A 26757-nucleotide genomic window follows, 5' to 3' on the forward strand; every position below is an offset into this window, starting at 1 on the left:
AAGATTCAGCAATTCCTTTTTTAGTAATTTACCAAAAAAATTTAAACTATATGCCAACACAGACTTATACCTAAATATTCATAACAGGTTTAGTTATAATAGCCCCAACTTGGATACAATCTGGATGTTCATCAACAGGTGAATGGATTTACAAATAAATGGTGACATAGTCTTGAAGCTTTCTTTTTTTTTTTTTTTGAGTTGGAGTCTCACTCTGTCACCCAGACTGGAGTGCAGTGGCCACTCCCGGCCATCGTAGCCTCGACGTGCTGGGCTCCGGTGATCCTTCCGCCTCAGCCTTCCGAGTAGCCGGAACTACAGGCATGCGCTACCACGCCCGGCTGATTTTTTGATTTATTGTAGAGATGAGGTCTTGCTGCCCAGGTGGGTCTCGAACCTGCGGGCTCAGGCAATCCACTCACCTCAACCTCCCAAAGGCGCGGGATTACAGGCTGAGCCACTGAGCCCGGCTGAGACTGTGAGTTTTTATAAAAAGTTCTGTGTATTTCCTTTCTAAATGACATGAATATTTGATCTTTTGGGGATTTGGAATCAAGCTGTAGAGATGCTTGAGTTTAGAGCTAAATCACTACTCATCATCTCTGCTGCTCAGAAAATGAAAGAAGTTGAAATGAAAGCCTGTTTGGTGGCTGAGCCAAGGGCTGAAACCCAGAGCTCTCGGCAGCTGCTTTCAGCTGCGTGAATACGCGTGGCTTGAGCAGAGTGGAAGGATGTGCCATGTCTTCCTGCCTTCTCAAATTCAGCACGTCTGTACCTGAGACATGCTACTTCTGCCACCACCACCTGCTTCTCAATCTCCTCCTTTCTTCTTCTCCTCCACCTTCATCCTCATCATCTTCCCTCCTCCTCTTGCTCTGCCTTCCCTCCTCTTCTTTCTCTTTCCCCTCCTCTTCATCTTCCTCCCTCTTACCCTCTTCCTCCTTTTCCTCCTTTTCTTTCTTCTCCTCCTCCTCTTCTTCCTCCTCCTTCTCTTCCTACTCGTTGCAGCTGCTTCTGATCCAGTTTCAAGGAAATCAGTACATCTGCAGCCTCCAGACCGCTGGTTGGCTTTTTGAGAAGGGGCTTTGCTCTTAGAGGATCTCTGTCCTCTATGCTGTGATTATAATGCATGTATTACGGTGTAATTATTTGGAAACCATTTGAGATCCACACCAGGAAGGCAATTCAATACAGAGTATTTTTGTCAAAAATTCTGTTATATGTAAGTCAGTCTTCAGTTTTTAGAAGAAAATAGGTTTGCCTTGGATGTATATTGATGCTGGTACTTTTCTGTGCTGAATATTTGTATTGAATTGCTTTTTATGTATGAAACTGTGGAGCTGTATAACATAATAACCATCCATTTGCATTTTTTACATGGAAGATTTAAGAGTAAGCCTCTGTGTTCCTTTTACGCTCTGGTACACTCTCAACTGCTCGAGTCTGTAGGAAGATCCCACCCGTTCAACTCTTTTCTCCCTCACTGTGAGTGGCACTCCCATTTTCCTGAACTCCTTCTCTCCCCTCTTCTGTAATTTTTTTCCTGTCTCCTCTTCGCCCCCTCAGTGAAGTGTTTCTCTCCTGCTAGGAGGGTGACTTCAGACTTTCCTGACCCTTCCTCCAGGTCACATCAAGGCAGAGAAGCAGGTGTGATGGTGAAGGTGCACGGTCTAGGTGACTCTGTGTCTCCGTGTCTAAGTGAAGAGTCAGAAGTTCTGGGCCTGACCTCAGGCTCTCCTTTGCCATGTTAGTACTGATCATCTAGGCCCCTGTGCTCTACTTTGCTCTGGGCTCTGTGCGGCATGGATAGAAACAAATAGGGTTGATACAAAAGGGTTCACTGTCCTTTTAAAATATGTGTCCCAGACTGTTTATCTCTTCCGGCAGTCCGTGGGATTTACCCCTCTGAGATCAGCTTAGCACAGTGAAGCCAAAAGCAGCACAATTAGCAATTTTATCATCAACTCAACCACAAAGGAGACAGGGAAAACCTCTTCAGAATTCACGCATTGAGACTGTGAGAGTGATTAGTGTTGGGTGGGCTGCTGTTGGTTAATGCTGGTAATGAACTGTCACCACTCGGACTGGCAAGAAGCAGCTTTGCTGCCATTCTTTGTCACAGGCATGACACCAGTGATGTGAGGGCAGAGCAGGAAGCCAGGAAGCCACAGCCACAGGCACAGCCTAGCAAGGTCAGCCAAGGGGCCACACCAACAACTCCCAGCTTCAGGATCAGGGACAGAGCCTGAGTTGGACCCAGGCTGCAGTTGACATGGTCAACACATGGCAGGACTGAGTCCACAGCTTCCTGGTGTGACTGGGGCTTTGGGAGTCTAAGTGCCCATTCTCCTACCAGTGACCACTTAGCTGCAACTGAGCTAGTGATTCTGGGTTTTTGTTATATATATAAATTCTGAGTCTCTACTTATAGTATTAGCAATCTATTCTACAAACTCTTACAATTATCAAAATGTTTAATGTTACTTTGAGTAACTTTGAGCTGGTATATATGTATCAAGTGGTTAAGCACTTTGGGAGGTGGAAGCAAAAGGATTGCCTGAGCCCACAGGTTTGAGACCAACCTGGGCAACATGGCAAGACCTTGTTTCTACAGTAAATCAAAAAAATTAGCTGGGTGTCGTGGTGCACACCTGTAGTTCCAGCTCCTTGGAAGACTAAAGCGGAAGGATCGCCTGAGCCCAGCAGGTCAAGGCTGCGGTGGCCATAAGCATGCCACTACATTCCAGCTTGGATGACAGAGTAAGACTCTGATTGAAAAAAAAAAAGTAGTTAACAATATAACCAGGTCTGCCATGGTAGCTCAAGCCTGTAATCCCAGCACTTTGGGAGGCCAAGGTGAGAGGATTGCCTGAGCCCAAAGGTTCGAGACCAGCGTGGTCGACTTGGTGAAACCTCATTTCTACAATACATCAAAAAAAATTAACCAAGCATGATAGCGCATGCTAGCAGTTTCAGCTGCTTGTAACACTGAGGCAGAAGGATCGCCCTACCTAGCAGGTCAATGCTGGGGTGGCCATGAGCGTGCCACTGCTCTCTAGCATGGGCTATCGAGTGAAACCTGAAATGACTCAAAAAAAAAAAACCAATAGCACTAAGCCTGCATCATTAAAAATTTGTTTAATGTAAGAGCAAAGTTTTAAACAGTTCACTTTTTAAAATTAAATGGACAGTTTACAAAAGTGACATTCTTATTGTGTATTTTTAAAGTTCCCAGTATACAAGTATATGTCCTAAGAAGTGAAAGACCCACTCCACCTTCCCATCTCTCCATAGAGAGATCAGAAACCATGTGTCTTTCCATAACCTTCCCTATATTTTCACATTTGGCAGGAGTGTGGAAGTGGGGTAGTTTCCTTTTTTATACATAAATTGGGACATGTTATGCATGCTCAGACCACTCACCTGTGTTACTCATTGGCTCTGGGGCCTCCCTCCTGTCATAGGCCTGCCCCCTCCTTGTGGCTACACTGTCGGCAGTTCTCATGTCCATGATGATGCAGGTGCCAGAGCCTTACTACTCGGGTATTCTTGAACATACGTCAATGTTCATGTGTGGCCATGAGCGTCTGAGCTGTGTGCCTGTGCGTGTGAAGACAGCACATGGACAGAATTCAGAGAGAGGAACCCTGGGGACATCACAGTGCTGTGAAGAGGTGCTGTTCCCGGGCAGGCAGGGTGCCGTGTCGGTTCCAAGCTGGGCTGCTGTGACTGCTCAGGAGCTGCAAGAGGCCGCGGTCACTAAGCCAGTGCAGCGGGCTGGGCTGGCCAAGAGTACAGAAGATGGCCGACTTCTCTCCCAGCCATACTGGCGCTCTCAGTGACTTAGATATTGAGATCATATGTAAATGGCTTTAATCCCAACTTAATATGCTGTTTGTGCCTGGTTGGTAAAATTTTAATAATTAGCTACTGACCAGTTGAAGCATATATTCACAAGGTGCGGTATGTCTTAAACACACAGCTTCTACCCAAAAAAGCGCAGCATGGTTTTTTGGTTGAGATATATATGAAATATAGATTCCAGGTGATCAGTGGGCATACGCTCAGCCTTCCAGACATGCCGGCTAACACCACTATGTCCTTTCCTCCCCAGTGCTGGGCCTGGTCCTCCCCATGTGGGCAATAGCTCTCATCTCCTCCGGTGTGGCTCTCCTTTTTGCCTTTGTTGTGTGGCTCTTCGTGTGTCCGTGGATGCGGAGGAAAATAGCAGGTATGGGCTTTTTATTCTTCTGATTCACAGAAATACTCCTGACTCCCAAGGCTTCACAGGTAATACACCTTTGTCCTCACTGACAGAGAAACAAAGTGTGAACAACTCCCAACATACTCGGAATTGCATGCTTAGTCTCTGGCTCCCTGATGCTTTCTAGCTCAGACTTTTTCTTGATAACTCTTGATCCAGATGAGTAATAAGGTCCCAGTTGTCACAGGTAACTGGAAGTTAACTATGCAGTCAAGTTCTATCAGCTGATGAAGAACATTAGTCTTCAGGGAAATGGAAATTAACACCACAGTGAGATTTCATTTCATACCCACAAGAATTGCTAGAAGTGAAAAGATGAGCAACTCCAAGTGCTGGTGAAGAAGTGAAGTAGCTGGAACCCTTGTACATTTACAATGAAATGTAAAACGGTACAACCCCCTTGGAAATTAGTTCATCAGTATATTTATAGTTAACCATATGGCCCAGTAATTTCACTGCTGGGTATTTATCCAAGAGAAATGAAAACATGTTCATAAAAAGACTTGAGTACAAATCTTTTAGTCATAATAGGCAAAATTTGATAGCAGCGTAAGTGTTGGTCAGCACACAAATGGACAACCAAGTAGTGATAAATTCATGCAAAAGAAGACCATTTGACAGTAATTAGAATGAATGACCAGGAGACACAGACACATGATGATCCCACAGCCATTATGTTGAGCAGAAGAGGCCAGATACAGAAGAGTGCCTATACTGTATGAGTCTACTTTTCATAAAATTTCTATAAAATTCAAAAACAGGGAAAATTAATCTATAGTGACAGAAACCACAGATTGCCTGGGATGGGTGGGGTTGGAGAAGATGGCTCAGGGACTTTTTTTCTTCATCAGGAAAGGGGCTACAGGATGTGCTCAGTTGCCACGGGTCCTCCACCTGTACGTTTAAGATGTATGCACCTTACAGTTTGTAAATTATACTTCAATAACAATTTGAAACTGAGAAAAATATGGCTTAGGAATCAGCCAGGGCTGTTATCCTATTACCAGCAGCATAAGTGATTCCAAACCTTGAAGCCCTGTGCTTTTACAGGGCTCTCAAAACAAGAAATATGGACATTTGGCCTTGGAATGTACCCTTTGATCATGTTTCAATATGAGTATATCTGAATTTGAAAATCCGTGTTTTGGAAAAGACCAAAGGACATGAGATGTACTATATTCATGATTGGAAGACTCAGCATAATAAAGATGTCACTTCTCAAAGTCATCTATAGACTTAGCATAGTTTCAATAGAAATCCCAGCAGGATATTTTGTAGATTTAGACAAGCTGCTTTTAAAGTTTATATGGAAAGCCAGAGGAACTAGAAGAGCCGGAACAATTTTGAAAAAGAAGAATGATGTTGGAGGATTCATACTGCCTGCCTCTAAATCTTCCTTTAAAGCCACAGGCAGTGTGGAATTAGGGAAGAGGTTGACACACACAGGTTAATAGGACAGACTAGGGTCCAGAAATAGACAAAAGTACAAAGGCAGTTCAGTGGAGAAAGAATTTCAACAAGTGATATTGGAACTCTTGGGCATCCATATGCCCCCCAAAGAACCTAAACTTTATTTAAAAATTAACTCAAAATGCATGATAAATCTAAATGTAAAATAAATTTTTAAAAAGACTTTTCTGACCTTGGGTTAAGCAAGCAGATTTTAGATATAACACTAAAAACATAATCCATAATAGAAGAAATTGATAAATTGTACTTCATTAAAATTAAAAACTATGATTCTGTGAGAAACACTATTAAAAGAATGAAAAGATAAACTACAGACTGGGGGAAAATGTTTGCAAATCCATATCTTATAAAGGACTTGTATTCAGAATATATAAAGAAATATTAGAAAACAACAACCCAGTATAAAAAACAAATGAGCAAAATATTTGAACAGACACTTCACCAATGAAGATATATAAATGGCAAATAAGTTCATGCAAAGGAAATAAGTTAATTTGCAAAGGAAATGCAAATTAAAATTACAATGAGATATTACACACACCTACTTGAGTGGCTTTTTAAAAAAAACTGACAGTCCTAAATGCTGACAAGGATGAAGAGTAATTGCTGGTAGGAATGCAAGTGGCACAGGGAAACAGTTTGGCAGTTTCTTATATGGTTAAATATGGTTAAACAAGTAAAAGTATATACTTATATAAATATACTCTTAACCACTCCTAGATATTTCCCTTAAAAAATAAAAACTTAAATTCACACCAAAATCTGTACATGTTTATAGCACCTTTATTTACAATCACCAAAAACAACCCAGAGTATCTACAGAATAAGCAAATTGTGGTGCATTGATGCATTGAAATACTACTCATCAGTTACAAGAACAGCATGGATGAATCTCAGAGGCATTATGCTGAGTAAAAGAACCAGTCTCAAAAAACTGTGTATTTTTTCACCCATATAAACTTCTGAAAAGGCAAAACTATAGGGACTGAGACCAGATCAGTGGTTGTCAAGGTCAGAGCTGGGCAGATGGTCTGCCTGCAAACAGGGTTTTGGGAGATGATGGAGCTCTGCTGTCCCTGATTGTGGTGGTGCTTCCCACTGAGCCCTGCAGGTGTTAAAGCTCAGGCTTATACATACATACATACATACGTACATACACACACACACACACACACACACACACACACACACCCACACACACAGTCAGTTTGCTACATATAAGTTTTACAACTAGTCATTTTTAAAAATCTACACGAATACATACAACTTCAGATTGATGTGTGAAGCCATATTTTCTGTGGATTAAAAACCAGCTGCTGCTTCCTCTCCTATAAGGCTGCTCTCCCGTGAGAACAAATATCACAGAGTCCTAGCCTAAAAGGAGCTACCCATATACAATGTTTGTCTGATTTGCCCCGTGCAAATTCCACTTAAATTATACTTAATTAAATTAAATTTTTAAATACATTTTCTAATAGCTAAACCTTAAGGCCAAATGAACCTTAAAATCTTGACTTTCTAGCTTTAGGTACTAATGTCACAGCAGGAAATTGACATTGCTCCCCATTCCGGCTTCTCAGGAGATATTTTTGTCAATCCTGTATATTTTGATATTTCAATATATATGTCTTGTGCTGTTATTTTAAATACAGACTAGTGATTAAGGGCACAGACCACAGAGCTAAACTGCCCACGTTGAGTCTTGACCCTGTCTGCCACTTACTGCCTGTGATACCTGATGCAAATGACTTGATCTTTCTGTACTTCAGTGTACTCATTAATAAAATGCTGAAAATAATAATAATACCCATCTTGAAGTGTTTATTTTTATTATAATTATTAATATAATCTTCACAAATATTATCTTCTCTCATTGATACAAGCACCTTGAGACCAGGGATCTTTGTGTACTTTTTTTTTCTTTGAATTGAAGTCTCACTCTGTCACCCAGGCTGGTGTGCCATGGCATACTCATGACCACCCCAGCATCAATCTGCTGGACTCCGGCAATCCTGCCGCCTCAGTCTTCCAAGTAGCCAGAACTACAGGCGCATGCTACACAGCCAGCTAATTTTTGATTGATTGTAGAGACAAGGTCTCACCAAGTTGCCCAGGCTGGTCTTGAACCTGTGGGCTCAGGTAATCCACTCACTTCGGCCTCCCAAAGTGCTGGGATTATAGGCTGAGCCACTAAGCCCGGCCTTTTGTGTACTTTTTTGTGTTCCCTATGGCATATAACAAATTTAGTTTTAAAACATCCATCTCTATGTCTGATGTAGGTAGATACAGAGCTAGGATGGAGATGGAGATTTAAGTGAGTGTCCGTTTAACCATAAGGTTTAGCTATTAGGAAAAGGGATTCTCAGAGGAACTAGCTGAGAAGTTTATTTTCACTTCTGCTCTATAGGTGAGAGCCTAGAAATTTGCTCAGGACAATTTGCAAGCAGCATGATAGTAACATCAGTAGTATCATATATGTATCAGATTTGATGTAAAAAAGTACTATGGAGCTTTAAAACCACTTTTTAAAAATCCCTTGGTTCTGGCCAAATGCAGTGGCATGTGCCTGTAATCCCAGTACTTTGGGAGGCTGAGATGGGAGGATCACTTGAGGCTAGTAGTTTGAGACCAGCCTTGGCAACATTGTGGGACCTCATCTCTACAAAAATGATAATGATAATAATAATAATAATACAAAATTATCTAAGTGTAGTGGCATGCCCCTGTAGTCCTAGCTACTCAGGAGGCTAAGGCAGAAGGATCACTTGATCCCTGAAGTTCAAGACTGCAGTGAGCTGTGATCGCTCCCCTGCACTTCATCCTGGGCAGCAGAGCAAGACCCTGTTTAAAAAAAAAAAGTAAAATCCCTTGATTCTTTCTCAAGTAAAGAATTTTTAAAAGCAAATAAGATCTCCCTGTTCCAGGCATATAGATCAATGGAACAGGATTGAGATTCCAGAAGCAAAACCTCAATTTCTCAACCAACTCATCTTTGACAAAGCCCCCACCACCTACCACTGGGGAGAGGAGAACCTATTCAGTAAATGGTGCTGGGAAAACTGGCTGACCACATGTAGAAGATTGAAAGAGGACCCCCTATCTATCCCCATGCACAAAGGTTAACTCCAAATGGATCAGAGACCTAAATGTAAAACCTCAAACCATAAGAACCTTAGAAAATGAAGGAAATACCCTCATGGAAATCGGAACTGGCATCCAATTTCTGAACAAAACCTGAAACCCACAGGTCATAAGAGAGAAGATAGACAAGTGGGACCTTATTAAACTGACAAGCTTCTGCAAGGCCAAAGTAACTATCAAGAGAGCAGGGGAACAGCCTACAGACTGGGAAAAAAGTATTTGCCAACACCAGGTCTGACAAAGGCTTAACATCCTGGATCTGCAAGGAACTCAGACGTGCTGAAAAGAAAAAAACAAACAACCCCATTATAAAATGGGCAAAAGATATGAACAGACACTTCACAAAAGAGGACATCCAAGCAGCCAACAAACACATGAAGAAATGCTCAACCTCACTAATTATCAGGGAGATGCAAATCAAAACCACACTGAGATACCACCTAACTCCAGTCAGAATGGCAATTATCAACAACTCAAAAAATAACAGCTGCTGGAGAGGGTGTGGGGAAAAGGGAACACTTCTACACTGTTGGTGGGAGTGTAAACTAGTGCAACCTCTGTGGAAAGCAGTGTGGCGATTCCTAAAAGCTCTAAAAATCGACCTTCCATATGATCCCACAATCCCCCTACTGGGAATATACCCTGAAGAACTCAAATCACTCTATAAAAAAGATACCTGCACATGTATGTTTATCACAGCATTGTTCACAATAGCAAGAACCTGGAAACAACCATGCTGCCCATCAAAAGAGGACTGGATTTAAAAAATGTGGTACATATACACGATGGAATACTACGCAGCCATAAAAAAGAACAAAATCATGAATTTCGCAGCAACCTGGATGGAACTAGAGTCTGTAATACTGAGTGACCTCTCACAGAAATAAAGATCCGAGTATCACATGTTCTCACTCATATAATGGACCTTGAACATCCAATGTAATACTATAAGAAAATGACTGACGGTACTGGGAAACTATGGGGGGGGTATGGGATTAACAGTAGCAAATATCTGTCTGGGTATGGAAAAACACCTCTTATCAACAGGGTGCCTGAATGAAACGTAATTGTATACCTAACCCTTAACTGTACCCCACAAAACCATAATAAAAAATATTGATTAATAATAAAATAAATAAATAAAAACAGGGAAAAAAAATAGATCTCCCTGTTCCTTTTGAGGAGAAGAATTTACTTGTTTCCTAAAATTTGGTAACCTGAAGAAATCTGAGACCAATAATTTATTGATCAGAAGAAAACCAAACATGCTACAACAATATCTATGAAGATAAAAAAGATAAACATTTCAGTGATTCTGAAGTTAGTTTAAGAAAACAGAAGGCCATTCTCGATGGTAGTAAATTTACAAAGCATTAGCCCTGGAAGAACCTTGGTAATCAAATCTCACCTCTTTTTTGTTATTTTTGAATATGATAATTCAGGCCCCAGACGTCCATCTTTTCCTTCATTGCTGAATTTTCTGTATTTAGCTATAACTTTTTTTGTTTCCAAAGTAGATACTAATGTATAAAGATATATATTCACTTTTTAATATTCATTTTTCAATAGCAAAAATTCTATTCCAAAATTTTCAGTTATAACTGTGTTTTCTTCAGGCAAATTACAGAAGGAAGGTGCTTTAACACGAGTATCTGACGAAAGCCTCAATAAAGTTCAGGAAGCAGAGTCCCCTGTATTTAAAGAACTGCCTGGAGCTAAGTCTGCGGATGATAGCACCATCCCACTCACAGGGGCAGGGGAAACATCAGGGACCTCAGAAGGTACCTCTGTGGGAAGCCACCCTCGGGCCGCCTATGGTAAGATGGAGTTGGGGGTGGGAGAGTAACCTGGTGGCAAAGGAAGGTTCCCAGGGAGAGCTGGGCCTGTGTGTGGGAAGCTGACTTAATGCACAAATGGATCCCCCAGTTCTGTGTTTTGAGAACACGCAGAGGCTGAGAAGCCTTGGGAGACCGTCCACAGTGGGTAGAGCAGGCTCACTGATGTCCTGGGGCTCGCTGCTAGCTACTCACCCGTCAGCAGGGTGCGGGGCCACACTGTCTGCTGGGTCCTGGCTGCATGGGAGCCCTGTTGCAGGACTTAACAGGCGCTGTAGGTCAGTTTCCTCAGCCTCTCAGGCAGCCAGAAGAAGGCCAGAGACAAAGGAGGAGGTGGGGCTGAGGCATAGCCACAGACACCTGAAGTGTCCAGACCATCCTGGGACGGCCTGCAGCCCCTCACATTGGCGGACAGCCCCATCGGCAGCCTCCACCTCCACAGAGCAGCCGGTACCTCCTGTTACTGCAAGTATGGTCTCGTGGCCCAGGAGAGCATGAATCCTGCTTTAAGGGTCTCACGGTACTACAGGATGGTCATGAGCAGCCTTTTAAAGAAGGGCCCAACTGTGGGCAGTAACTTATGCATGTAATCCCAGCACTTTGGGAGGCCGAGGTGGGAGGATTGGTTGAGTTCAGGAGTTAGAGACCAACTCAGACAACATAGCAAGACCTCATCTCTACAAAAAATTTAAAGACTTAAAATTTAAAAATTAGCCAGATGGCACGTACCTATAGTCCCAGCTTCTCAGGAGCCTGAGGCAGAAGGATCACCTAAGCCCAGGAGGTCGAGGCTGTGGTGAGACATGATCATGCCACTGCATTCCAGCCGGGCTGACAAAGTGAGACCTTGACTCAAAAAAAAAAAAAGAAAAAAAAAGATGGCGAAGTGCCTAGACTATGTGAAGTGGATTTTGTCTCTTGAGGTTTTTATCAGATAAGTTCATTATAAAGACTCTCCCTTTATTGGTATCTAGAAAGTGCAGTTGTAACTCCTTGAAGATACTTTTTAGCAGAACTTAACAGCTTTTTAAAAATACCATATTATTTTCGCCCTTTTGTTGTATGTTCCCATTATTTTTCAATTTTAGCCATATTATTCACATTCTTTGTAGTCAGTTTAGAAAATAAATATATTGAAAAGATTAAAATTAGCCCTAATCCAACCTTCCTGAGACAAAGCCCTGAAGCAGTAGGGACGTGTCTGTCTGGGATGGCTTGTACTCAGGAGGTGAGATGACAGGACCTCTGTTCCCTCCGAGAAGGGCACTACCTTCTGGGGTGGCTTGTACTCAAGAAGTGAGATGATGACATCTCTCTTCCCTCCAGGAAGGGTGCTCCCTTCCAAGCTTTGCTTGTATTCAGAATGTGAGGTGATGGGTCCTGTTCCCTCCAGGAAGGGTACTTCCTTCCAGCCTGGCTTATACTTGGAAGGTGAGATGATGCAATCTCTGTTCCTTCCAGGAAGGGCTCTCCCTTCCAAGCTTTGCTTGTATACAGGAGGTAAGGTGACAGGTCCTCTGTTCCCTCCAGGAAGGGCACTTCCTTCCAGCATGGCTTCTACTCAGGAGGCGAGATGACACTAATTCTCTTCCTTCCAGGAAGGGTACTCCCTTCCAGCCTGAATTGTACTCAGGAGGTGAGGTGATGCGATCTCTGTTCCCTCCAGACTTGTACTCAGAAGGTGAGGTGACGCGATCTCCATTCCCTCCAGGGAGGGCACTTCCTTGCAGCATGGCTTGTACTTGGGAGATGAGATGATGCGATTTCTCTTCCTTCCAGGAAGGGTGCCCCCTTCCAGCCTGGCTTGTACTCAGGAGGTGAGGTGATGTGATCTCTGTTCCTTCCAGGAAGGGCGCTCTCCATGACCCATGGCTCCATTAAGTCGCCTGTCTCCAACGGTACCTTCGGCTTTGACGGTGCCCCGCGCAGCGACGGCCACGTGTACCACACGGTGCACAAGGACTCGGGGCTCTACAAAGACCTGCTGCACAAGATCCATGTGGACAGGGGCCCAGAGGACAGGCCCGCACCGGAAAACAACTACCGGCTGCTGCGGCGGAACAACAGCTACACCTGCTACACAGCGGCCATCTGTGGCCTGCCTGTGCACACCGCCTTCAGGGCTGCCGACTTGTCATCGGCACCAGAGGACAGCGAGAAGCTGGTGGGCGACACCGTGGCCTACTCCAAGAAGCGGCTGCGCTATGATAGCTACTCGAGCTACTGCAATGCAGTAGCCGAGGCTGAGATCGAGGCAGAAGAGGGTGGCGTGGAGATGAAGCTGGCATCCGAGCTGGGCCCTGAGCCACCTCGCGGGGACCCTGTGGAGGAGGAGAAGGAAGAGAAGGACACGGCCGAAGTGCACCTGCTCTTCCACTTCCTGCAGGTCCTCACTGCCTGTTTCGGATCCTTTGCTCATGGTGGCAATGATGTGAGGTAGGTGCATTCATTCATTCAGCAGGGACACCAAGGGTCTGTAGGGCCAGGCTCCATCTGGGGGCTGGAACAGCAGTAGCAAGCTGTGACAGAGTCCCTGCTCTGGAAATCACGAGAAGAGGGCACGCACAGTCCACAGATGGGCCATGAGCCGCGTGTCCATGGTACCCAGTGTTAAAGAGGAGAGCAGGGCAGAAGCGGGCAGGCATGAGACAGGTGCACGGGGGCTCCCTGGGAGGCTGCTGAGGTGAGGGGCCACCCATGTGGCATTGGGGATGGAGGGACAGTGGATGCAGAGGAGTACCCTAGGAGGAGCAAGGAGGCCAAGGAAGGAGACCATGGAGGGGACAACAGAGACTCTGAGGCCAGCAGGTCACGCTGCCTGAAGCTCCAAGGGGTGTAGACAGAGAAATGACTGTTTCATGCTGGGGGCACCACGGGCATGTGAGCGGAGGCCACAGGGTGCACATGGAGCAGGATCATGCTGGCTTTTGTTTTGTGAATAGATTTCAGGGAGGCAGAGCATGCTGGAGAGGCAGCTAGGAGGTGACCATGGTCACCCGGGGAGAGAGAACTGTGCCTGGTCCCAGGGGCAGGCGGTGTGTCCAGGTTCTGGATCTGTGCTGAAGGTGGAACCAATAGGATTGACTGACAGATAGGACATGGGTGTGAGAGAGAGAAGCCTCTCAGAGAGGCAGCTCCGTCTGGCCACCGTGGCCTCAGCAGATGTAAGGAGCCTATCAGGAAGGTGGCTGCCAGAGGAGGGTGTGGGCGAGGCAGGAGGAGCTTGGCTCTGGACCTGGAGGTTTGACATGAGCAGGCAGCAGGTGCCATGCGCTGAGTTCAGGGACAAGGCAGGAGAAACTGGGCAGACGCGCCCAAGCCCCAAGGCTGGGAGGCAGGAAATGGAACCCACGGATTGAGCCCCAGGCACAGTGATATTGAGGGTGTGGGAAATGACAAGGAAACACCAGGAAGGAGACACGTCAGTTCAGGAGGTTAGATCTTCCACATAGGCAGTTTTTCATGTGTGTTCAGCAGGGACTGGAAGCTGACATTTTGTACCCCTTAAATTTTTTCTCTGTTTAGTTAAAATTTCTGACTTATTATTGAAAGGTGTTTTCAGAAGTCCACAGTGTTAAACTTCCAGGCTGGTATTTATCCTCTTTTCATTTATTCATTTGGTCAGTGGGCAGGCACTTATTGAGTACCTACTGTATGCCAGAGAGTGTGTGAAGCTCTGTAGCTAGAAAGGTGAATGGGATGTGGTCCCTGTCCTCAGCTTGTTCGTGTGACAGGGCAGACATGTGAGCAGGTAATTGAGGTTGAGTTACTTTGAGGTGGGAGGGGGGCTCTGTGGGAGCATGGTGGGGGAGCAAAGAAAAGCTTCAAGGGACAAGTGACATCCCTTGGAACAGGGTCTTGGAGTCTTAAGGAATTTGTCAAGTAAATAAACATGGCACAGGCATTTTTATGTAAAGGAAATGTTATCTGTTTAACCTCTCCTGCTTTGGTTTCCTCACCTACAAAATAGGGAGAACAGTGCCTCCCTTACAGGATTGCTGTGAGGAGGAAAGGATGTTTGTAAAGCACCTAGAACCCGGAGCACATGGCACATACTCACCAGTCTTAGTTGTTCCCAGTGGCACCAGTAGTGTGGCGGCAGCAGGGTGGCTTCTGCAGTGAGAACAGGACCTCACAGGAGGGACTGGCAGAGCCTGGGAGCCTGACGGGAAGGGGGTGCTGCTGGGCAGGGTCACCGGTTCAGGGACAGCCAGGGTCTTTTCAGGTTGGACTCCCTGGTGAGATGACTGCCGGGGGCCAGGACCAGCCTGAGTGACCAGGCACTTTCTGTCACCGAGTATTTGACTGCAGTGAGAAGGCTGCCCTGCAATGGGCTCTGGTCTCCCACTGCACAGTACGGCCTCTTTTGTTGTTCATTTAGCAAGAGGGTACCTATGTACTGGGCCTCAGCAATGTGCTATTTATCACATGTTCTGATCCTCCTTCAAAGCAGCCCTTTGAGCTGGGGAAGTGGTGTCTTTCAAGGTGGAATATGACACTCAGAAACGTCACCCACCCAGGATCACACAACTAGAGAGGAGCAGGCTTGGAAGCAAGTTCATTATAGCTCTCAGCCATGCTCGGTCTACATAGCAGGGCTGGAGCCTAGAGCTAGAGAAACCGTCAAAAGCGCAGCAGGGCTCAACGTGGGTGCCAAGACCTAAATGACCACAACAAGTGTAGGGGAAGGGCATACGGTCCTGAGCAAGCCCTAGCACATGGCCCAGGCCTGCCCCTGCCAGCAGTGTGAACTTAGCCTCGGTTTCCTCATCAATAAGATGGAAGTGATGGTGCCTAGTTTGTAGGGTGGTGTCCAGTCCTCTCACCTTGGCCTCCCAAAGTGCTGGGATTGCTGGCATGAACCACTGCACTCAATCACCTGTGGCAATTTCTTAACATAAGACAACAATGGAGTTTGTCGCATCGATTGACTCTTCCTTTCACAAAAGATTTCTCTGTTGTATAAGATGCTGTTTGATAGCATTTTACCCAGAGTAGAACTTTCAAAATTGGATTCAAACCTCTCAAACCCTGCTGCTGCTTCATCAACAAGTTTATGTCATATTCTAGACTGGGCACAGTGACTCACTCACGCTTGTAATCCCAGCACTTTTAGAGGCAGAGGTGAGAGGATTGCCTCATCCCAGGGGTTTGAGACCAGCCTGGGCAACTTGACAAGACCTTGTCTCTACAATAAACCAAAAAATTAGCCAGGCGTGGTAGTACACGCCTGTAGTTCAAGCTACTTAGAAGGCTGAAGTAGAAGAATCGCCTGAGCCCAGCAGGTTGAGGCTGCAGTGGCCATGAGTGTCCCAGTGTACTCCAACCTGGGCGATAGGGTGAGACTCCAACCAAAAAAAAAAAAAAGTTTGTCATATTCTAAATCCTTTGTTGTCATCTCAATAATGTTCCCAGCATCTTCACCAGGAGTAGATTCTACCTCAAGAATACTCTTTCTTTACTTGTCCATAAGAAGCAACTCCTCATCCATTCAAGTTTTATCATGAGATTGCAGCAATTCAGTCCCTTCTTCAGGCTCCCCTTCAAATTCTAGTTCTTTTGCTATTTCTACCACATCTGCAGTGACTTCCTCCACTCAAGTCTTGAACCCCTCAAAGTCATCCATGAGGGTTGGAATCATCTTCTTCCAAACCCCTGTGAGTGTTGATATTTTTATCTTTCCCCATGAATCACAAAATTTCATAATGGCATCTAGAATGGTGAATTCATTCCAGAAGGTTTTGAATGGACATTGCCCAGATCTGTCAGAGGAATCCCTATCTATGGCAGCTGTAGCCTTATGAGTTGTATTTTTTAAATATTAAGACTTGAAAGTCAAATGACTCCCTGACCCATGGGCTGCAGAATGGATGCTGTGTTAGCAGGCATGAAAACGATATTCATCTCCTTGTATACCTCCATCAGGGCTCTTGTGTAACTAGGTGCATTGTCAGTGAGCTGTAATGTTTTGAAAAGAATCTTTTTTTTCTGAACAGTAGGTCCCAACAGTGTGCTTAAAATAGTCAGTAAACCATGCTGTAAACAGATATGCTGTGTTGTTCCATTTCTAGAACCCAAGCAGAGTAGATTTAGTTTAATTCTTAAAGACCCTAGGATTCAGAATGGTCAATGAGAATTGGCTTTGCCTCCAAGTTACCACCTCTGTTAACCCCTAACAAAAGAGTCAACCAGGTCTTTGAAGCTTTGCAATTAGGCACTGACTTCTCTCTAGATAGGAAAATGCTATTCTTCTCCCAACAGAAGCCTGATTTATCTAATTGAATACCTGTTGATTAGTGTAGCCACCTTCATCAATGATCTTAGCTAGATGTTCAGGATGACTTGCTGCCGCTTCTCCGTCAGCACTTGCTGCTTCACTTGCACTTTTATATTATGAGATGACTTCTTTCCTTAAACCTCATGGCCAACCTCTGCTAGCTTCCAGTGTTTCTTCTGCAGCTTCCTCATATCTCTCAGCCTTCATAGAATGGAAAAGAGGGCCTTGCTGAATTAGATTTTGGCTTAAGGGAATGCTGTGACTGGTTTGATCTTCTATCCAGACCACTAAAGCTCTCTCCATATAAGCAATAAAGCTGCTTCACTTTCTTATCCATTGTGTTTTCATTAGAGTAGCACTTTCAGTTCCCTTCAAGAACTCTCCTTTTCATTCACAGCTTTTCTGTTTGGCACAAGAAGCCAAGCATTGGGCTTATCTCAGCTTTTGAGCTGCCTTCCTCACTAAGCTTAATCATTTCTAGCTTTTGATTTAAAGTCAGACGTGCAGCTCTTCTTTTTACTTGAACACTTTTTTTTTTTTAAGTTAGGGTCCCTCTCTATTGTCCAGACTGGAGTGTAGTGACATGATCACAGCTCACCATAGCCTCAACCTCCTGGGCTCAGATGTACCTTCTACCTCAGCCTTCTGAGTAGCTGAGACTACAGGCACGTCCTGCTACACTTAGCTAATTTTATTTTATTTTTTTATAGAGACACGGTCTTGCTATGTTGCCCATGCTGGTCTCGAACTCCTGAGTCCAAGTAATTCTCCCATCTTGGCCTCCCAAAACGCTGGCTTTATAGATGTGAGCCACTGTACCAGGCCTACTTGAACACTTAGAGGCCATTGTAGAGTTATTAATTGGCCTAATTTCAATACTGTTGTGTCTCAGGGGACAGGGAGGCCTGAGGAGATGAGGAGAGATGGGGTCATTCAATCGATGGAGCAGTCAGAACACACACAGCATTTATCTATTATTGTCTTATATGAGTGTGGTCCATGGCTCCTCAAAACAACTACAGCAGTAATATCAAAGATCACTGATGTGTTATGGTGATCACAGTCACCATAACACATATAATAACAATGAAAAAGTTTGAAATAGTGTGAGTTCCCAAAAGGTGACACAGACACAAAGTAAGCATTTGCTGTTGGAAAAATGGCACCTGTGGACTTGCCACAAACCTTTAATTTGTTAAAACACACACACACAATAGCTGTGAAGCACAATGAAACGAAGTAATCCTATATTGTGTACATTGTCGTTTGCTTTTTCCAGTAATGCCATCGGCCCCCTGGTGGCCCTGTGGCTCATCTACGAGCAGGGCGGAGTGATGCAGGAAGCCGCGACCCCTGTGTGGCTGCTGTTCTATGGAGGCGTGGGAATCTGCACAGGGCTCTGGGTGTGGGGGAGAAGAGTGATCCAGACCATGGGGAAAGACCTCACCCCAATCACCCCGTCCAGGTGAGCCGGGGACCCGTGGGATGGGGCAGGTATCATCAGGGACTGCGCAGGGCTGTGGGCTGCGTCTCAGAGCGTCTGGCTCTGCTGTCATGCCAGCCTTGCACAGGGGCGCTCCACAGTTGGTCATGGGGGAGAGGACAGCAGGCAAGGAACCCATTCTCACCCCCTTCACACGTTCCCCGCCTCCACCCAGGTCCCAGGTCCCAGGGCGAGGGGCAGGAAGGTGGAGGGAAGAGAACAAGGACCCAACCTTCAGTCCCCAGGCCACCCCACTGTTGGCTTCATCTGGGGCAGGCAGGGAAGGAGGAAAGCTGAGGACAGCACCAGGGCCCAGAACCAGCCCTTCCAGAAAGTAGTTATCTGGCCACGCCAGCCCTCACTAGCCACTCTTCTGGGGTGGCCTTGAGCATCCTTCCTCTCGCTTCACCAGGTGGGGTGGTGTTCCCTGCTGTCCTGGGCTGGCTCTGGAGGTTTTCGATGTAGTCCCACGATTGTCTAGCCTTTAGCTATATTAGGGTTAAACACACTTGCAGGGGAAATTTGAAAAACAGCCCAAACATATTGGAGGTTTCCTCTGTATATTATTTTTAAGTTTTCCCCCTTTGAAATTTATTTTGAGAAAATATTTTTGGAAGACTAATTTGAAGAAAAATCTGAGAAAAACTCACTTTTTTGTAGTAAGTGCACATTTTAAAAATGAGAGTATAGTTTTTCCTATACTGGTTTAGAAATGACTGACTTCCTGTCTCACTGACACAGCAGGGACTTCTGACCCAGTTTCTGAGTGTGTGGCTTTGAAGACTAAGCAGGAAGACAGGCTGGCTGTCAGCAGCATAGCACAGTCTCGGCCTCTTGTTCTGTTAAAGTCCATCCTGCCCAGTCAACCATCCACAGTCGCCCTAGAGAATGTTCTGGTGAGACTGGCACCACAGGGAGTCAGGGAGGCCAACACAAAGGGCGCCTGTGATGTCTTGTTCTCCCTCCCGCAGCGGCTTCACCATTGAGCTGGCCTCAGCCTTCACGGTGGTGATCGCTTCCAACATCGGGCTTCCGGTCAGCACTACACACTGCAAGGTAGGCCCTGTGGTAGGAACCCTCAAGAGCATGTATATGGGGGAAAGGCTAGGGCCTCTGTGTATGTGGCTGGTCCTGAGGAAGCGTCTCAGGGCCTCTGGGTCTGCCGGGACCTTGCTGGACATGGGCATGGGCTTTTGTCCGATCACTCCCTCAGCCGGCCTTGCTCACAGGGCAGCGCCTCCCCTCTGCAGACCTGGCCTCCAAGGCCCCCTGCCCACAGGGTGACGCCTTCCCTTGTACAGATGTGGCCTCTCTGAGCTATGCCTTCCACTTGAATGTGTGTTACCATTGCCACATGTCCTGTTTCTCTCTTGTTGCTTTTACAGTGGGTCTTGCATTGAAGTCATGTGCACAGCCATGTCCACAGGCTTGCTTTGGGGTGTGCCACTCGGTTCACCCCACTGTAGGGGACTGGGGGGTTGACAGTAGAAATGGAAACAAACAGAAATCATCTCAGTGGAATTGTAGGGCACGGTCGTTCCAGGGCTTTTTCCTTATATGATGTTCAAAGTGACTGCATTACCTCAAATTCCAGATGAGAGGTCATTTCTAATGTTGACCACTGCCAGTGATCTAAACTCAGAGTTGACCCTGAGTGATTCCATACCCTGGTGGAGTATGGGAGCTGTAGGGGGATCTTGACAGTTGGAGAAGAGGAAGTGGGCTCCATGTGTTGCAGGGCACTCTCCCAGGTCAGCAGGCCTGATGACCCGGGTCTGCCCAGCACCTGGAGAGAATCTTCACATCCCTTCAGTGGCCCCTGCACACAGAAATGCCAATCTCAACAAAGCAAAACCTCTTTCAGATTTTCCCAAGGCTCATTCATTCATATCATTCAAGAATGGTCACATGTGCCTGTTCTGGGAGGGGGGGTCACTGTTCCAGGCTCCAGGGGCAGGGCAGCAGCCTTCAGGACAGACATGGCTGTCTGCATTCATTTTTAAAATCCAGCTAAATACAAGTGGCTTGGTGCTTCAAACTCAAAGGCCCAGTAGCACTTCCAAGGGTATTTTGCATGGGCCCCGCAGCACTTAGAAGACAGAGTTGGAGTCTGACTGGACAAATCAATCTCATTGGAAAGAATTGGTTTTTTTCCTTCTTTGCTACAATGTGTAGAAAAATTTCAATTTCCATAGATCTTCATTATGAAGACCCCCCCCCGATCCCCACTGTGTATAGACAGAGCACCCAGTATTTTGCTCAGTGCTTGGTGCACTTGCAACACCTCATTTAATCCCCACAGCAGCCCCAGGGAATTGGTGAACTATGCCCAGCTTACAGATGGGGAAGCTGAGGCCTCCAGTCAGGCCACTTTGTTATGTTCGTGCACTTGCCATGGATGAATCTGGGATTCAGGTCTTTACCTGTGCTGCATTCCTCCTGATTGTGGCTGTGATCCTCATCATCAGTGCCCAGCCATGGCCAAATGCACGACTACGTTCTCTTGGCCCTGCAGCCGTTAGCTTGCCTAACCCCTAGGAGTCTTTGGAAGTATGATCCAGTGTCCTCAGTTTCATTCCCCCTGTCCCATGCCCTTCTTCCCTCCCCAGCCCTCCACTGTGTTCCTGGCTCTGCTACTCAAACCTGAAGGTAGAAGCAGGAAGAGGCACGGACATGCCACCATCCCTTTATTATTAGTTTCTAGTTTGGGTTGTAAGCCCATGCACACTGACTCTTCCAACAGTATGAACCACATAGAATGAAAAGTACCATTTCCCCTTTCGCCACCTCACTTCCCCAGGCAGGTGGGAACAGCCCTTTTTTAATTTTTTGAGTTGGGGTTTCACTCTGTCACCCAGGCTGGAGTGCAGTGGTACCATCATGGCTTACCATATCCTCGTCTTCCTGGGCTCAGGTGATCCTCCCATTTTAGCCATCCGAGTAGGTGGGACTACAGGTATGTACCACCACATACAGCTTTTTTTTTTTTTGTAGAGACCAGGTCTCACTATGTTGCCTAGGCTGGTCTCAAACTGCTGGGCACAAGCAGTCCTCCTGCCTCAACCTCCCAGAGTGCTGGGATTACAGGACTGAGCCACTGCCTGGCAAGGATGCTTTTAAATAAATGATACACTGACTTTTTCACAGCTAACCCTGCACCTTCACAATCCTGGTGAAGACAACTCTTCACAACAGCCGAAAGATCCCTTGAAACCAGAACAAGTCTGGTTTTTCTAAGTTGTTGTCACTTACTTACCTGACCGTAGCAGCAGTCTCACCTACACTGACGTATACAGTAATAAAACTGATAATACTAATTGTGCTAACAACACTGAACTCAGGATGCAGTCTATAGAAATAGATGAAAAGCATAAAATGCTTATAAAAAACTAAACCCTAGATTATCTTTAAATGTCATTTCCCCAATACTGCCTTCTTCCTTATACCATAATAGGGAGGTGTTGCCAAGAGACCTCTGTCCAGTGAGTACAGGACTGTAGTGAACTCATTGCATATGCAGTCATTGGCTAGAATATCCGTGCAAGTCACACGGTAAGTTTTGTTTTCTTCGGCCCAATGATAAGTAGTATTAGGATAGTTTGGCACACATAAAGCAGATCTCCGTGACGTGGGCCTGTAGTGGGTGCTGGCTGTGAAGCAGATGAGGCAGCACTGCTGGGCTTCTGGTCACTTTGTCCAGTGTCCTTGATCATGGGCTTCTGGACAAGCCCAGAGTTCTTACTGTGAGAGCCAAGGCAGGGTCCCGGCTCTCAGACCCTGGAGAGTAGCTGGGGAGCAAGTGACTTGTAAGCATCCCAACAGGGAAGAGCTAAGAAGAGTCACCCCCAACACTCACCCTCTCATGTCATGTTTCCTCTGCACACGACAGTCCCCAAGTGGCAAATGTGGACAGAACCGTGAAGGCCATGGGCAGCGTTAAGAATAGGCCCTCTGTGCATGCACCCATGTTGCTGTCCACAGAGTCACAGCCGAATCCCATCAGACTCAGGAGCCTTATCCTGTATCAGACTTTCTAGTTTCTTGCTTAGAGGCCTCCATTAGAAGGTGAGAAAACATTGGGAACTTACAGGAAAAAAGATGGAAAGTGTCATTTTAAATGAGCTTATCAGTTTATCTAGGAAGATGTCGTTTATTCATGCTTCCGAGTGTACATATCTAAGTGCATAGTTTTGAATTCTTTGTACCCTACTTAAAGCTTGTGAAATTCGGTTATATCATGTGCTACAAGTGTGAGCTGAATGTATAATTTGGAAAAAAAAATAGGAAAGTCATATTATCAACATCTTATTCCAGAAGGCATATATGAGAGAATCTGCTTTGATTAGAAGTTTTGCTCTCTGAAAGTATTTCAGTTTTATGCATTTTTGCATTTCACACCAGAGAGCTCAGTTTACTGGATATTTTTTTGGAAAGGTCAAAAGCCTTAGTTGAAGAAGTAGAAGCTAGTCTTGAAGTAAAAGTGTCCTCAGATGGGTATTTCAGCGATGTGTTCATCGCTCTCCCTTCGTCACCTTGGTCTTCAGCCCAGATGCATGACACACCCGGGCAGCTGGTAAACCCTCCCACCACTGAGCACAGACACTGGCAAGCTCTTCACTTCAGTGGGAGCTTGGAGTGGTGGTATCCAGAATGTTTTAATCCCACGTAGGGTAGATTGGGATTATCCTTTCTTGGTGGGCTACTCATACTGTCCATCTTGACTGGTGACGTAGATGATGACTCATCAGCTCTGGATTTGAAGCAGCATGTCAGGAACACCCCTGACTTGCAGATGTCATATTGCAACTGCTCTGTCTTGCTCTGAGTTCCTCTGCTTTGCCGTGGTTCTGGTGCTGTTAGCACCTGCTGCTGGCCTTAAGCTGGAAACACACGCAGTTTATTAACAGGGAGGCCAAAACGTAGCAAAGAACACCATTTTATATGCACAGAAGACATGATCAGTAGTGAAGACATACTATTCTGGACTTTTTCTGAACCAAGTACCATATAACTAACTAAATACATAAAGTTGTTAGAAGCCGGGCTCGGTGGCTCAACCTGTAATCCCGCGCCTTTGGGAGGCTGAGGTGAGTGGATTGCCTGAGTCCGTGGGTTCGAGACCCACCTGGGCAACTTGGCGAGACCTCGTCTCTACAATAAATCAAAAAATTTGCTGGGCGGGGTAGCGCATGCCTGTAATTCTGGCTACTTGGAAGGCTGAGGCGGAAGGATCACCGGAACCCAGCAGGTCCAGGCTGCGGTGGCCGGGAGCGGCCACTGCACTCCAGTCTGGGCGACAGAGTGAGACTCCAACTCAAAAAAAATAAAAAAGTTGTTAGAACTCAGAAATTAGTCTGTCTGAGTCTTATGACAGATGAAGTTGAGGGAAAATAGCCAGTAATACAAAGTAATAAAAAGTAATATGGTATAGTTATAGCAATGTAACTCATAGGTGTGTATCAGATTTTTATGCTCCTGAACACATGCCTTCCTTGTCAAGCATCATGAAACATTTATTAAAATGAATTCTAAATTCAGAAGACCATGATAAAAATCTCCACAAAATTTTAAAAACAGAAGCTGTGCTAGCCACGATTTCTATTTACAATGAAATTAAACTAGAAATTAATTATATGTTGAAATAAGAATGTATTCCCTTAGACATTTTTAATGTAACAATTGAATCAAAGAGTTTTAGAAAATGCAGTGATAGCTTTCTTGGAGAATAATGTAAACTGAATGTGCGTGTCTGTGAGTGGATACGCATAACAAAACCTGTGGCCACCAAAACTAGTATAAAAATTCCTATCTTTCAATAATTTAATTGACCAAAGGGAAAATATAATAACCAAATATTCAAATTAGGATTTTATAAAAAGTCCAGAACAATAAAAATTCTGAGAAAATAGGATGTAAGAAGTATAAAAGCAAAATAAATTTAAAAACAAAAATAGTAAAGAAGAAGTGAGAAAGGAAGTTACTAATAAAATAATATCAAGGAAAAGAAAGGAGGGGAATTAGGAGGGAGGAAGACATTATAACAGTAGACATAGAAGAGACTCTTTTTAATTATATCTGAAACCATACAGCTATATGCTAATAGTTTTTAAATGTCTGTGAAATGAGGTATTTTCTGCAAAAATATAGGTGGAAAAGAAATACTTGCCAGGCGCAGTGGCTCAAGCCTGTAATCCCAGCACTTTGGGAGGCCTAGGCAAAAGGATTGCCTGAGCCTAGGGGTTCGAAACCAGCCTGGGCAACTTGGCAAAACTGCGTCTCCACAATAAATAAAAAAATTAGCTGGGCATGGTAGCACATGCCTGTAGTTCCAGCTACTTGGAAGGCTGAGGCGGAAGGATCATCTGAGCCCAGCAGGTCGAGGGTGTGGTAGCTGTAAGCATGCCACTGCACTTCAGCCTGGACAACAGAGTGAGACTCCAACTCAAAAAAAAAAAGAGAGAGAGAGAGAGAGAGAAATGCTGGCATCAGAAGTAGAAAAAAGTGGAAAACCTGACCAGAGCAATGGGACAAAATTAAGGGATGCCCCCCAAATAACTATTCTCAACTGAAAAAGCAAAAAGAAGGGAGGACACTGCTGACTCCTGTTTTACATGGACTCATTAGTTAAATTTTTCAATTTTAAAAGACAGACAATTCTCACATTCTATAAACTTTTTCACAATGTAGGAGGAAGAAAACAAAACTGGAAACTCCAGTTTGCTCTGTAAAATAGCATACCCTAAATAGCCCTACAACCAAAACCTAATTTAAAATATTACAAACAGTAAGGGCTATATTTACATATGATTGTTTGGATGACCCTAAGATGCTAATAAATGACATCAATAATATTATACAGCAGCATTTTAGCAGGAGCAAACTGATCCAGATGACCAGAAAGTTGGCTTCAGGAACAGGTAGCATCACCACCCAGTGCCAGTGTCTACACAGGCCAGACCCTCATGGGGCTCAACACACATGAGTTGAGTGAATCCCAAGAAGATTGCATGGACAGCTTCAATATAACATGACTCAGCAATCCATTCAGAAACAAAAAAAGATCATCTGAGATATAAGCCAAAAAAGATAATATTCCATATTTCTAAAACACTACTAGAGTTCAGTGAGAATGACCAAGTCTGAAATAAAAATACAAAACTCTAGAGCTTATTTGTTTGTCAGGAAGAGCCAGTTAGAAAATGTGGTGTGAGGGGGTGGGTAGAACTGCCTGGATAATTGCAGCAAAAATTACAGGTATTTTAGAATAATCCTAACAAGAAACGTGAGTGGCGTGTCTGGAAAAGGCGCAGCACTGTGCCCGGGGTTGGGGAGGGGAGAGAAGACACCTGCATGTGAAGCACACGTGCCTGAACAGTAGACTGGATTTGAAGATGCCAGGGTTCCCCCAGCACAAACTCATAGAACCTATCTTGGAACTTTACAAAGTCAGACCGAAGTTATTTTGGTGGAACAAATCATCAAGAATGCAAAGTGACCTAAGAGGTGATAGCAGGGATTAGCCTTGCCTGGTATGTAGTATGTTATAAGGAGGCAAAAGGCAGAAGTAGGTTGTGGGAGGGGAAAGGGAGACGGGAGTTCGTGTTTCAGGGGGTCAGAGTTTCTCTGGGACCGTGAAGAAGCTCTGAGGACATCTGGTGGTGACAGTTATGCAACAGTGGGATTGTCCTTCATACCAGTAAATTGCTTAAAAACAGTAAAATGGTAAGTTTTATGTTAAGTATATTTTACCACAAAAAAGGCACATACTTGCACAAGACGGAGTAGATAGCCAAGAGAGGGAATCTATTATATGTGAGCATGTATTTTTAAGGAAGGGAAAATCTAACCAATAAGTGATGTCTGTGGATTATTGGCTATCAATCTAGAAAAGCAAAATTAGACCCACTCTCAAAATACACAAACGTAAATCTGATGGCTTAAATGATAGTTTTAAATTTAGAACAAAATAGAATTTTATTTTAGAAAATGTGTAACAAAATAGAATTAGATAATTGTCAAATATTCAAGCTAAGGATAAATCACAGGAGAAAAGTATAACATATTACATGAAATTAGAAACTTGAAAGTGAAACAATACAAAATACTAACTTGAGAAAATACTTGTATTAGATATCACAGAGTTAACATCATTTTCCAATGAAGACCACACATAAATAAGGGACACATTAAATTTCAGTATGTAAATGGGCAAGATACATGAAGAGACAATTTTTATATGCAAAAACTAGAGGAAGTGAAGTTGGGTAAAAAATTTAAAAGAAAGTTC

General features: G+C 44.7%; 1 protein-coding gene across 3 annotated transcripts in view; it reads left to right on the forward strand.

Moving 5' to 3' along the window:
* Positions 1 to 26757, forward strand: part of SLC20A2 (solute carrier family 20 member 2) — a 93127-nt gene that overhangs the window by 59027 nt on the left and 7343 nt on the right. For all 3 annotated transcript variants that reach the window (XM_008054994.1, XM_021710883.1, XM_008054993.2), the window contains 5 exons: positions 4115 to 4231; positions 10492 to 10692; positions 12558 to 13146; positions 18267 to 18452; positions 19442 to 19526. In XM_008054994.1, coding sequence (XP_008053185.1) covers positions 4115 to 4231; positions 10492 to 10692; positions 12558 to 13146; positions 18267 to 18452; positions 19442 to 19526 — 1178 coding nt within the window. The remainder of the gene's footprint in view (positions 1 to 4114; positions 4232 to 10491; positions 10693 to 12557; positions 13147 to 18266; positions 18453 to 19441; positions 19527 to 26757) is intronic.

This window comes from Carlito syrichta, unplaced genomic scaffold, assembly GCF_000164805.1.
Source record: "Carlito syrichta isolate Samal-C Ts95f unplaced genomic scaffold, Tarsius_syrichta-2.0.1 Scaffold301626, whole genome shotgun sequence".
Lineage (NCBI taxonomy): Eukaryota > Metazoa > Chordata > Mammalia > Primates > Tarsiidae > Carlito > Carlito syrichta.